The sequence below is a fragment of the Sinocyclocheilus grahami genome, unplaced genomic scaffold (genome assembly GCF_001515645.1).
Source record: "Sinocyclocheilus grahami isolate Dianchi unplaced genomic scaffold, SAMN03320097.WGS_v1.1 scaffold52.1, whole genome shotgun sequence".
In the NCBI taxonomy this organism is placed as follows: domain Eukaryota; kingdom Metazoa; phylum Chordata; class Actinopteri; order Cypriniformes; family Cyprinidae; genus Sinocyclocheilus; species Sinocyclocheilus grahami.
In genome coordinates, this window is record NW_015505231.1 from 2055222 (window position 1) to 2067320 (window position 12099).

At 38.4% G+C, this 12099-nt stretch overlaps 1 protein-coding gene across 1 annotated transcript in view; it reads left to right on the forward strand.

The window, feature by feature from the left end:
* Positions 1 to 632: 632 nt before the first annotated feature.
* The window catches only part of LOC107583286 (protein phosphatase 1 regulatory subunit 14B-like), a 24517-nt gene continuing 13050 nt past the window's right edge, over positions 633 to 12099 (forward strand). The window contains exon 1 of the mRNA XM_016269464.1: positions 633 to 1476. Within this exon, the coding sequence (XP_016124950.1) occupies positions 1276 to 1476 (201 nt within the window). The 5' untranslated portion in view covers positions 633 to 1275. The remainder of the gene's footprint in view (positions 1477 to 12099) is intronic.

A 12099-nucleotide genomic window follows, 5' to 3' on the forward strand; every position in this document is an offset into this window, starting at 1 on the left:
GTCACCTGTTTGAGAAGGCTATAGTCATGTGATGTCAATTTGGTAGCGCCCATGAGGGGGCGACCCGCTCCACATAGAATAATACAGCTTTTTTTTCTAGAAGACTGGTTTGTCTGGAGGTCACAGACAAAAACGATCATTATTAGTGTCCACACAAACAGATGATAAAGTTCTGTGTATTATGAGCGTGCTATTCAGTTATGTCTTCTACCACTTTAAATGCTGGAGCTCTTTAAAGCTGGGTGGATTTTGATTGAATTTGAATGTTTTTCTATCAACTAGGGGAAAGAAATGATTCTGAAAGTGATTTCAACACATTATTTCTTTAAGTGTAAAACATTTTATTTAGCTTTTTTTTCCCTGTGTATATACCTTTAACTGGTTGTTTTACCTTTAACAATTCAAAAGTTCTGGGTTGGTTATACTATCCTTCTGTAACAGTCATTAGAAAAAAAATTGTTCCCCTCATACACTTTAGTTTCCTGATCAATAAAGCAATAACAAAAGCTACTGATGAGTACCTAAAATCAAGCAGTATTTTAATAGAGTGCAAAAGTGTCACTTGTAGAGGGCACTATCAAAGAAACCTTGTTTTTTATTTCTCACACTTGAAATAACAGGATTATCTGGTTGTATTTAGCCTGAAGTGAGGGATGGTGAACTTATTAGTCAGAGTTAGAGACAGCTAGGGGAGGGAAAGGAAAAGAGAGACAGGCAGAGAGGGAGGGAGAGAAAGGACATCCGTGGCTCAGAGGGGGGTTACATACACATCACTCGGGTGAGGGAAGCAGAGTAGGAAGAGAGAGGAGGGGGAAAGGAACGACAAAAAGAAGGAAAGGACACTACACTGTTTGTTTTCGTTTTTATTGCTTTGTATTAGAGGGGGGGAAATGAACGGATAAATCTTTGTAAACGGCTTCCATCTTTATTTGAAGGAAAACAGTGGGCCACGAGGAAGACGCTGGAGTTTGAAGTGATTTGAGCGTTTGTGGCTTACTTTCTAAAGCAAAGGGAGACACGCGGTTTGCAGTCCTGTAAGTGCTTAGCGACTTGATATATTGTGACAAGACCAAGCGGAAAAAACATCCAAATATAGAGGTAACTTTATATGACTTTAGAAATAGTATTAAGAAGTTGCCAAATGCCATTGAGTTCTGCGAGAAGGAATAAAAAATAGCTCTGTTAGTGGCCTTTTAAATCACACTGCTCAGCAAACACGGGGAAGAAAACCTGATCTACTGTATCAGCCGGTTATTCACCGAATATTAGCGGACTATGGCGGCGTTAACAAGTCCAGAATCGAGCCAGCAAGCTCGCGTTTACTTCCAGACGCCCCCCGGTTCAACCGAAGAAGCCGAGACCCCGGTCCGCAAGCAAGGACGGGTCACAGTAAAATACGACCGGAAAGAACTGAGAAAGAGACTTAATTTGGAAGAGTGGATTATTGACCAGCTAACGGATCTCTACGACTGTGAGGTAAGACTCGTTTGTGAAACCTTCTAAAAGTAAGCTAGACGAGACTATGAATCGTTTAAACAGTAGGCTATATTGGGGTAATAATAAACAAAAGCCGTGATAAAGTCACCAGCAGGTCAAGAACCCATTGTATATCATAGATAAGTGCGCTTTGTAATTGCAGCAGTGCTTAAGTTATCTTGCGCAGCCACTGTAACATATTACGAGCCAATGGGCAGAATGTAAGTGTGTTTAAGCGTCAATCTGCAGTTGACCCACATTCTATTTCCAGAGACTTTAAGCGCTAAAGGGAGAGCGCATTAGTTACTACGTTAACTGTATTTCGACTTCTTATCTACCTGCGCGAGTGCGCGTTATCCCGTAACTAGCGGTGACGTCACAAACACGTACGCCGTGATCGAAAAAGATCGGTGAGGCGATGGAACTCGTGTAATAGTTAAAGGGGTCATATGATGCGATTTCAATTTTTCCTTTCTCTTTGGAGTGTTACAAGCTCTTGGTGCATAAAGAAGATCTGTAAAGTTGCAAAGACGGTCTCAAATCCGAAGAGATATTCTTTATAAAAGTTAAGAGTCAACCACTCTTGTTCTAACACGCCCCCACATGTCTAGTCACGATGTGGGAAGATTTGCATAACGCCGCCCAAATGTTCACGCAAAGAAAGAAGGCGTAACTTTTATTCTCCCTGTATGTTGTTGCCGCTGCCGCCACCATGTCATGAAGGCGCTGTGTGTTTCGTTGTGAAAGCGAAACTACTTTGTTTGGCCTTCCAAAAGAGGACGATATCTGCTTCGTCATGCCTGGAGCTGATCCGTGCTGGCCGTTGAGGAAATAAATCAACTTCACACTGTGGATCGCCGGATCGGCTTTCACCGTGGATGAAGCGGAGTCCAGCCCAGAAATGGTCGTCACATGTTGTTGCCGCAAGCCCGCTGGACGCTCCTTCGTCGTATCCGCCGGCCACGCCGTTCTCAAGCCCGCCCGCCTCCGCACACTCTAGCCACTGGCCTCTTCTCACTCAAGCCCGCCCATCGCCGCTCACTCAAGTCGGCCTCCGCTCACTCTAGGCCGCCACCCTCCGCTCACTCTAGGCCTCCGGCCTCTGCTCACTCTAGCCCGCCGTGTGTTTAGTTGTGAAAGCGAAACTACTTTGTTTGGCCTTCCAAAAGAGGACACGACTAGAAATCAGTGGTTTAGGTGTATTTACAACACTGTTCCAGAACACTTCAATGTGAAAGCGAAACTACTTTGTTTGGCCTTCCAAAAGAGGACACGACTAGAAATCAGTGGTTAAGTTGTATTTACAACACTGTTCCAGAACAGTTTAACCCAAATATTCAGATGTGTGCTGCACATTTTATGACTGTTTCCTGATCCTGGGAGAGTAGACTACAATGCCGGCTGTTCTGACTCACAGACTGTAACAGTGTTGTCACGGTACTAAAATTTCAGTATTCGGTACCAATATCAGTGAAAATCCAAGGTTCTCGGTACCAATTTCGGTACCAAAGCAAAACACAAAACCATGCTAATTAAAAAATGTGACTGCTTTAATTTAATCCAAAATGTGTACATATTTAATTTTAAAGGGCTTTTGAAAACCTAGAGCTATTCAGTCAAGAATAACATCTAAGTTAGCTAAAAAAAGAAAAAAAAGAACTTCTGATATGACAAAAACAATGTTAACCATTTGTACATTCTCTAACATGCATATTTTAGATTCACAATTCATTTAAAAGCCTCTGGTGTGTAAAAATAGTAAATATCATCATGTCCTCCTGTTTTTTTTTACCCTAATAAAAGTTATAGGAGCATTAAATAGTTAATAAAGAAACTTCATTCTAATGCTCATTATATTAGCGTTAGCCGCGCTTATGCTAACGATTAACTACTCTAATAACAGCGTTCATTTCAATCCGACATTCAAATTAAAATATTGAATAATATGCAGTGTTCCCCCCAGGACGTGCACTCTATTTGTGGTGGCATATATATGCAAATTCATTCTCTGCCAGCAGAAGACGCTTGTAGAGCTCGAGAGATCAGATTCCCCCGCTAAAGCTGTACACAAAGCAGCGCTCGTCTCACAAACTGCTCAGGCATTACAGGCAAGATGAAATGAAAATGACATCCATAATTTTCTGAAGACAGTCGTTTCCTTCAGAAATACAGTGATATAAAAACACCCGCACAGGGTTTCGACTTTGACACGTGCAATGCTCATGTTTATTCAATGAAGTCAAAGCCTTTTGGAAAATCGGGCAGCCACAAATAAATCAATGTATGGCAAACACAAGATCTAAATGTTAAAAATTAAAATTAAACTTATCTGCTTGAACTCTTTCATTTGATCTGGGTGTCTTTAAAGTGTTTTGTTAGTTTGGGCACTCTATTTGTGGTGGCATATATATGCAAATTCATTCTCTGCCAGCAGAAGGCGCTTGTAGAGCTCGAGAGATCAGATTCCCCCGCTAAAGCTGTACACAAAGCAGCGCTCGGCTCACAAACTGCTCAGGCATTACAGGCAAGATGAAATGAAAATGACATCCATAATTTTCTGAAGACAGTCGTTTCCTTCAGAAATACAGTGATATAAAAACACCCGCACAGGGTTTCGACTTTGACACGTGCAGTGCTCATGTTTATTCAACGAAGTCAAAGCCTTTTGGAAAATCTATTTGTGGAGGTGAGTTTTGATATTGTGGCGGTCCGCCACAAATAAATCAAAGTATGGGAAACACAAATACAAAAAATGTAAATGAAACTTACCTGCTTGAACTCTTTCATTTGATCTGGGTGTCTTTAAAGTGTTTTGTTAGTTTGGTGTGTTTCCTTGTTTTGATGTCACCACGTCTCAGTGCTTTTATGAAGAGAGAGCATCTGCGCACCTTTCGGTTAGCGCATCAAGAACCGGGTTGACCGGGTACTTGGTACCACCGGTACTTAAAAAAACCTGGTACCGTAACATTTTCATTTTTTAGTACCGACTTGGTACCGAAGTACCGGGTCTTTTGACAACACTAGACTGTAAGTACGTTTTTTTTATATTTAAGGAATTTGCCACTGACGAGTCAAACGCGAGTTTTGAGCAGTGTAGGGTAGCACTTGTTGTTTATCATTTCTCCGATCTCAAATGCAGACATGGTTTTATGTTTACGCGGCGCGATGCAACGCAACGTGTAAAAAGACAGTATAAGTCATTATAATCCGTAATTATGTCCCCACTGGATGCAACAAATGCCTCGTTTATAATGGGTTTTAATGTTTTTGTCTCGTCGCTCCAGCCGGACATCACAGTATGGTAAGGGGCGTAACATTTCCGTCACACCCTTGAGGTATTCGGCCAATCACAACGCACTGGATAGCTGGCCAATCAGAGCACACCTTGCTTTTCAGGCCGATGAGCTTTATAAAAATCGATGCGTTTCAGAAAGGCGGGGCATAGAGGAGAAACAATAATGTACAGTATGTGGAAAATAATGTTTTTTTTTTAACCTTAAACCGCATTAAACACATTTCATTACACCAAATACACAAAATAATGTTCTTTTTAGCAACATCATATGACCCCTTTAAATATTTTATATGGCGCGTAATTTAAATGAAAAAGCGTCTAAAGTCTGGAAAATGTGAGAAGGACCATACACCGTCTCGGCAGGGAAATTGTAGAACTGTGACGAAGGCTTAGGCTACTCCTGTCTCTTGTAGCACTTCGAAAAAAAAAAAAAAGATGAACAGTATAGGTATAAGTGGTTTGGTATAGTCCTCATGTCTCTCGTACCCTCCCCCAGTCTATAGACCAATTTGGAGTAGACGTCACAGTTATGTCACTTGCAGCTGCGCGCGCATAGTGGTGGCAGAAAAACACTGAGAACAAGTGGAGGGAAACGGGTAAAATCCATGGAATAAGATAAAAAACGTATTATGCCTTTGGATGTCAGAATCGGAGTGCAAATCATTTTTATATAACTGTCGTCAAAGACACCATTTGAAGCTAAATGCAGACGTTTAAACGGATAGCCTATGGATGTAACCTGCTATGATTACCCTACTTTTAAAGCATAAATTTGATTTAAACAATAGGTCTATATAATATTCATATAGGGAACATATTGTATTAGCCCTACAGTTGAAATACATGCATGAAATACTATTTAAACCTATAACATTTTATATAACATTTACCTATTTTATCTCACAATTCTGACTTTTTTTCTTGCTAATGCAAGTTTATATATCCTAGTTCGGACTTTATAACTTTATTCAAGTCAACAATTGCGAGTTTGTCAATTCTGAGGGACAAAAAGCCAGAAGTACTGTATGGGATTATAAACAAAAAAAAAAGAATGACGAGTTGATATTTCTCACCAGAATTGTGAGATATAATCTCGGAATTGCAAGAAAAAAAGTCAGAATTTTGAAAAATAAACTCAAAATTAAAATTTTCATTATTTTATTCCATGGCTTGAATAGACTGCTACGTTAAAACTGTCATTTTCTGCCACCAGATAGGCACCGCCCACAAAAAACGTCATCACTGTTTGCAAACACTGAAATTGATCTATAAACCACACAGCCAGAAACAAACGTATACCCGCTTGCTTCCTCACATTATCCAAACCCATGTCAGCATGTTAAATCTGCTTTGCCATAGCTTTTTAGTAAACAATAATGCATGACGTAGTAGTCCCTTGAGAGGCTTAATCCTTTTCTTTTAAAACTACTTAAATTGTCAGAAGCAAGATACCAGTTTTGCAGTTTTGGTGTGGAAGGAGCCGGCGTGGCATAGGCTACTGCCATAGGGCGAAGCAATCAAGTCATTATAATCTCACTTTCCGCACAGCAAGTGTTTGGTTTCCCTGGATATGGAGTGTATTTTAAAAGACTAGACAGAAACGCTTCAGTAACAATGTTACAGATGTGGCTTGGTGTTAAGGAAAATTGCTGTGGATAATAAAAGGGAGGAGAAAACAAAAATACAGACTGGGAGGGTGAAGCATGACTGTGCTTTCTGGGCATGATTGACTGAGTCACTGCGTTAAACTGAGACATCCTCGGTTAATGTTAAGTCATTTAGAAATTGAGAACTGATGGCAGTGTTAAATGAAGTTTACGAAATGAGGATGCAAAAATCAAGGGAAAAGTAAACAGACAATCATTGATGGAGACTAACAGACGGTCTGTGAAAGAGTTGGAGGGAGGGAGGTATAGAGAGGGACAGCTGTGCCTTTGGCCAGAAGCACAAAGATGGTGTTTTCCCCCCCTCCTTCCTCTCATTAACACTCACACAGTGTATTACACTTTGCTACATACAACTGCACTTTTTAACACATGCTGTTAATGCAAAATAAGTGTCTTATTTGGACTTTAGGTTTAGGACACTTTAAATGACAAGTGTCAAGTGTGTATATTTAAACACTCACCTTGCTGAAGTAACAGGGTTTGTCCACAACTCACGTTTGCCACTAGTTCATTCACATGAATCAGCAAATTTCTCCATACAAGAAGGAGAAAGGCAAATGGTCAAAAGAAAAAGAGGATGAAGGATCTTCTGACAGGCTTAGGAGGAGAAGGAGAGGCATAATTGCAGTTTCTGGGATCATCGGGTTGATGCCACATAATGGAGACTGCTGAACCGTGAGTCATGACCAAAGGAAATACCAGTGACAGGCGAAACTACAGGAAGTGTGTGTGTATGTTGTGACTCTGTGATGTTTTAAGAAGGCAGTAAAGGTCACAACAGTCGCGGACCTCAGCTTTAGTGTAGTCCATCTGTGTGTGTGTGTGTGTGTGTGTGTGTGTGTGCACTGATGCATTGTGTCAGGATGTTGAGCCACTCTGTTTATTGGCTCTATATTAGCTTTATGTTGAGTTCTCTTATCTCCTTCCTTCTTTACACTCGCTCTCAGACCTTATTTGAATACTTCAGTTCCTCACCTGCTAGTGGCTGCAGGCACACCACCCCTCCTCTTTGTACCAGTGTGAGTGTGTGTGTTTGCGTTACATGTTTCTGCATGCATGTGTGTTTTTGTGTGTAGGAGAAAGAACAAGTTTAGGCATGTCTATAATGTTGACGTCACAGAATACATATTTAAATAAACAGCTTTGCATGTCTGTTAGAAATTAGCAAAAACAAAATGCACACTTAATCTACAAAAGTTTGGGGTCGGTATTTATTTATTTATTTGTTCAGCGATACTTATTCAGTGACAGTAAATAGTTATTTTAATCTATAATAATACTTTACAATATTACTAATTTGTTGTATTTATGATCAAATAAATGCAACCTTGGTGAGCATAAGAGACTTACATTAAAAACACTTTTTAAAAAATCATATCGACCGCAAACTTTTGAATGACAGTGCACATACAATACCCTCATACAACACCAAGAGTATTTTCTCTGCATGTGTCTCAAAAGATTCTCAGTTGTTTACTGACTGTTTTCACTTCTGAGGTCAGTACACTCCCTTTAAGTAAACACATGGTTTTCAGAATTTATGTAAAAAAATTCTGAATCATTCAGCTGATTATGCAATTATTTAATAAAAAAACCTGCCGGTATTTGGATATCATGAATAGGGCCAAACCTTTTTCATATTTTAAAGATTTATCTTGTTTTGACGTGGAAACGTTTGCTTTTGTTGTTTTTTTGTATTTAACTTGATTAAATTTTTGTTTTTTAACTTTCAATTTTGATTAATTTTAATTTATAATTACTGCTGACATACATTATAATATTAGATGCACTTCCTCATAATCATATCATGCCCTGTGTTTACATTATGGTACATCCTAAAGAGTAGAAGCAGCTTCTGTTTTATTCTTTTAGACATTTTGGTTAAGTGTCAAGAAACTTGAGTTGTTAGTTAATTAATTAATTTAACGGTAATGAATTTAGCTAGAAGCCATCAAGCAGATATAGATGTATAAAGATGTTATTTTATAATGTAGTAGTAGCACAATATTGGTGCACTTACTAGATTCTTAAAAGTGTGGACTTTCCCATCAGCAGTGTAGTATATTATTTGTTCTTGGTGAAAGTGTGAATTTGGATGCAGCCATTGTCTTAATTTGCTCAACATCTAATTCGACATTCTACCATTTACATAACTGTATATTTACATACCCACTAATTACAGAGAGGGAGAGGTGAGTATACACATAATGCTTATGCCTTACTATCCTCACTGTAACCTAAGAGTTAGCAACCTTTCAAATGATCTCAATAAATATCATTATAAATGATCTACATTTATTATGTTCTTTTCTCTATAAGTGAACCACAAACCATTTTAAATGGTCCTCAGTTATGGACCTAGAGAGACTTATTGATCTCAACATGCGCAAAAGGATGTCTTCAGTTCTTGCCTTTTCCGTTGGTCACTCAGTGATCGTTTTGTAAAAGGGCTCTGATCTGGCTGGAAATAGCTTTGCCTTTTGTACACAGCCTAATTCAAGAGCAGAGGATTCAGCAAAGTGAACTAAGATAACTTCTGCAAACAGACAGACTGTCTGGCTCTTTAGCTTCTTTATAATCCAGTTAAGTAATTCTGTGTTTCTTTTGAAAGTTACTGTACATTGAAGCCAAAAGAGCCTTATAGTGATATAGTGAACAATACTTTCATATTACCCATGGGTCACAATGGTTGACCACACAACCATTTTGTGCAGTTGAATAGTTGATCAAAAGATTTTTTTGGAAAATGTTGATATCTTTAGCATGCCATGATTTAAATAGAGCAGTACAAATTCTTGTTACCTGATGTGTGTTGAGTTTGTGATTGTACATGTGACAAATGTGTTTAGAGAGCTGCAGGGGGCATGTAAAACTGCCTTCAGCTTGCCATTGGACCTCTAAATGAAGAAGTAAAAAAAATCTATCAGTTCTCATTCCTTCTTAAACGTTCAGACCAATCTCTACAACGCAAACGCATCTGCAGGGCCTGGACTGTTCCTGTGACAGCACCAGCCATATATTAGGTCAATGGGTGTAGTCACAGCAATATATACCCTTCAGTCTTTGAATGATACCGAAACACTTTCATTAATCTAAAGGGTTTTGTGTTAATTACCGCTAGAAACCTGTAATTACAGAAACTAGAGCAGCGGAGCACAGTGACGGTTTCCTATTTCCCTCTTTGATTTCTAGCTTCATGTAAAGGCTGGATTATGCAGAAGTGGATGTTTCTTTTCAGTGTTTGTCGGCCATATTTGCTGTTACTAAAAATTCTTGTTAATGGAAGTGCCCTGTTTTGGAAGTTCTTGGTGGATTAGTGGATTTGTGGGTGACTTATAGTGAATTGGATTTTCAATCAAGTATGAATAAAATACACATGCGCACACACTTACAGGCGCCCAGGCTGAATATCCTAAAGTGCTCTAATCTAGGGAATATGATGAACGCTTGCCTGCTTTATTCCGCGCCAGAAACGACAGACGAGAGAAAGAGAGAGAAGCTAGCAGGTGTTGCCCTGTTGGTGTTTCTCTTGTCACTTCTGTCTTTTCTCCAACAAAATGTTCTATCCTTAGAAAGAATGACCACATAGCCAGATTTATAAAGACTAAAGCACACCTTTTACACTGTATTTGATTCGGTCTCATGATATTTTGTAATATAGCTATCTCATATCATACATCAGTTCTGATTTTTGAAGCCTGTGAATTTAACACAAAACTTTTTTGTCAGCAACTCTAACCTAAAATTTGACTCTAACCTAAAATTCAAGTAACTAACCTTACTTGAATTATCTAGTGAGATTTGAAATCAGTATTTTAATATTTACCAAACACATCTGCATGTTCATGGTTCTCTGATGTTGGCTAATGGTCACTATTGATTTGTTTTTATTGTGATATTATTTATTCAGCTCAGGAAATCTTTTCTAACATCTCTAACAGCTTTGAAATAAATATGCTACGGAAACATGAAACCAGCTGTTTAAGATGTTTAAACACACAAAAGTGTTTAAAGTGCATAATGTTAAAGAACACAGAAAAATGGTTTTATGAACAGTTTTCTTTCCTATTGTCCTATCCACCTTTTTCTTCAACGCGGAAGTAAACCTATGGGTGAGACTTCCGGTTCATTAGCCGCTGTAGGTAACTAACGAGGAGAATAACAACGTGCAGTAAACGATAAAACTGTTTGCACTACAAACCAGTGTGTTCATAATTAAGATAATACATTAATACAATATAAGACAAGACACACCAACTTTCAATATCAAGCAGCAAAACAAACTGTTTTGTTCAGCTAAAAATAGCAGGACGGAGTGGACGCAGATGAGACCGGAAGCCAGACCCATAGAATTTACAAATGGCCACGCCCATTTTTACGACAAGAAAAAGGTGGATTGATTTGATTAATGTTATAACTATAAATCTGTAACGTAAGCGTGTGGAGATTTATCAGAGGATTATTAGTTATGTCTAGACAGGCCTATCTTTGAAGAGAGTTTTACTTATATTTGCATATTAAATAATTATGATATAAACAAACTGTTTAAACTGTGCATGGAGTATCTGATATGACACTGGTATTTCAATTTAATTTAAATTGTATGATTATTTCTTTCACCCATATTCTTTTATGCAGAAGTGAGCTATTTTCATGTGAATGTGTGAGATTCATTAACTTGAATGGGTAAATAACTAAAGAATAAAAAGTGCAGTAAATGTTAACTAAGTGTGCTACAAAAACATGTTCATGGTTATGCCAGTAGTGTATTTAATTAACATGACAACATTTACTAGCAATATCAGTTTGCAGTACTTCTTTTCTACAGCTACAGAACTGGAAGTGGTTGACACCAGAAGCTTCACATTTAAATTAAAACTGGCTACACCTGCTCTTATGTTAAAAACTGTTGCTAAAAATATGGAATTCACCTTTAGAGATAATTCTAGATTTACTCACCACACTCCAATGCTGAATAATCAGACATTTACTTTGGTTGCACATTTCCTGAAAGAGAGGATGCCAGAGAGTCTAAATGATTTCCATTCGGATTAAGGAAGATGAATTTGACTGAGCCTAAATATATTGCTTGCTTTTTAGTAGTCTTAAATTTCTAACAGTTCTGTGGGTTACTGGGTTTGCAGGTTGATTAAGCTTATGGACTGATTGTGATTTCTTTCATTGTGTGGGGTCATTATGGTTTATCTTAATTAGGCCACTCTGCTTGTCACAGACTCAACAATCCATCCAATCACTACTAGTCACTACAGACTCTCTCAGTCCATATTGATTCTTTTCTCAAATGACTGTTTGTGATTCTCCTTTTCTTACATTGAATGTGTAGTGACCTGTTGATTTTGTGTTTGTGTTAAGATGAGCTGCAGTATCTCTATGGGAACAGCTCCCATATGATTTGGTCTCTTGTATAAAGCATGCTCTCCCTCCCTAGAGGTCATGGTATTTGTTACATAATGTGAACATTCAGAGACACTCTGAGTTTGTTTAATAATGAATTCATTTAATTTCCATATAGGGGTATAACGGTACACAAACATGACGGTTCAGTACGCACCTCGGTTTTGATGTCACGGTTTGGTATTGTTTCGGAACAGCTCAAGGAAAAAACTGTGTGTATGTGTGTGTATATATATATATATATAT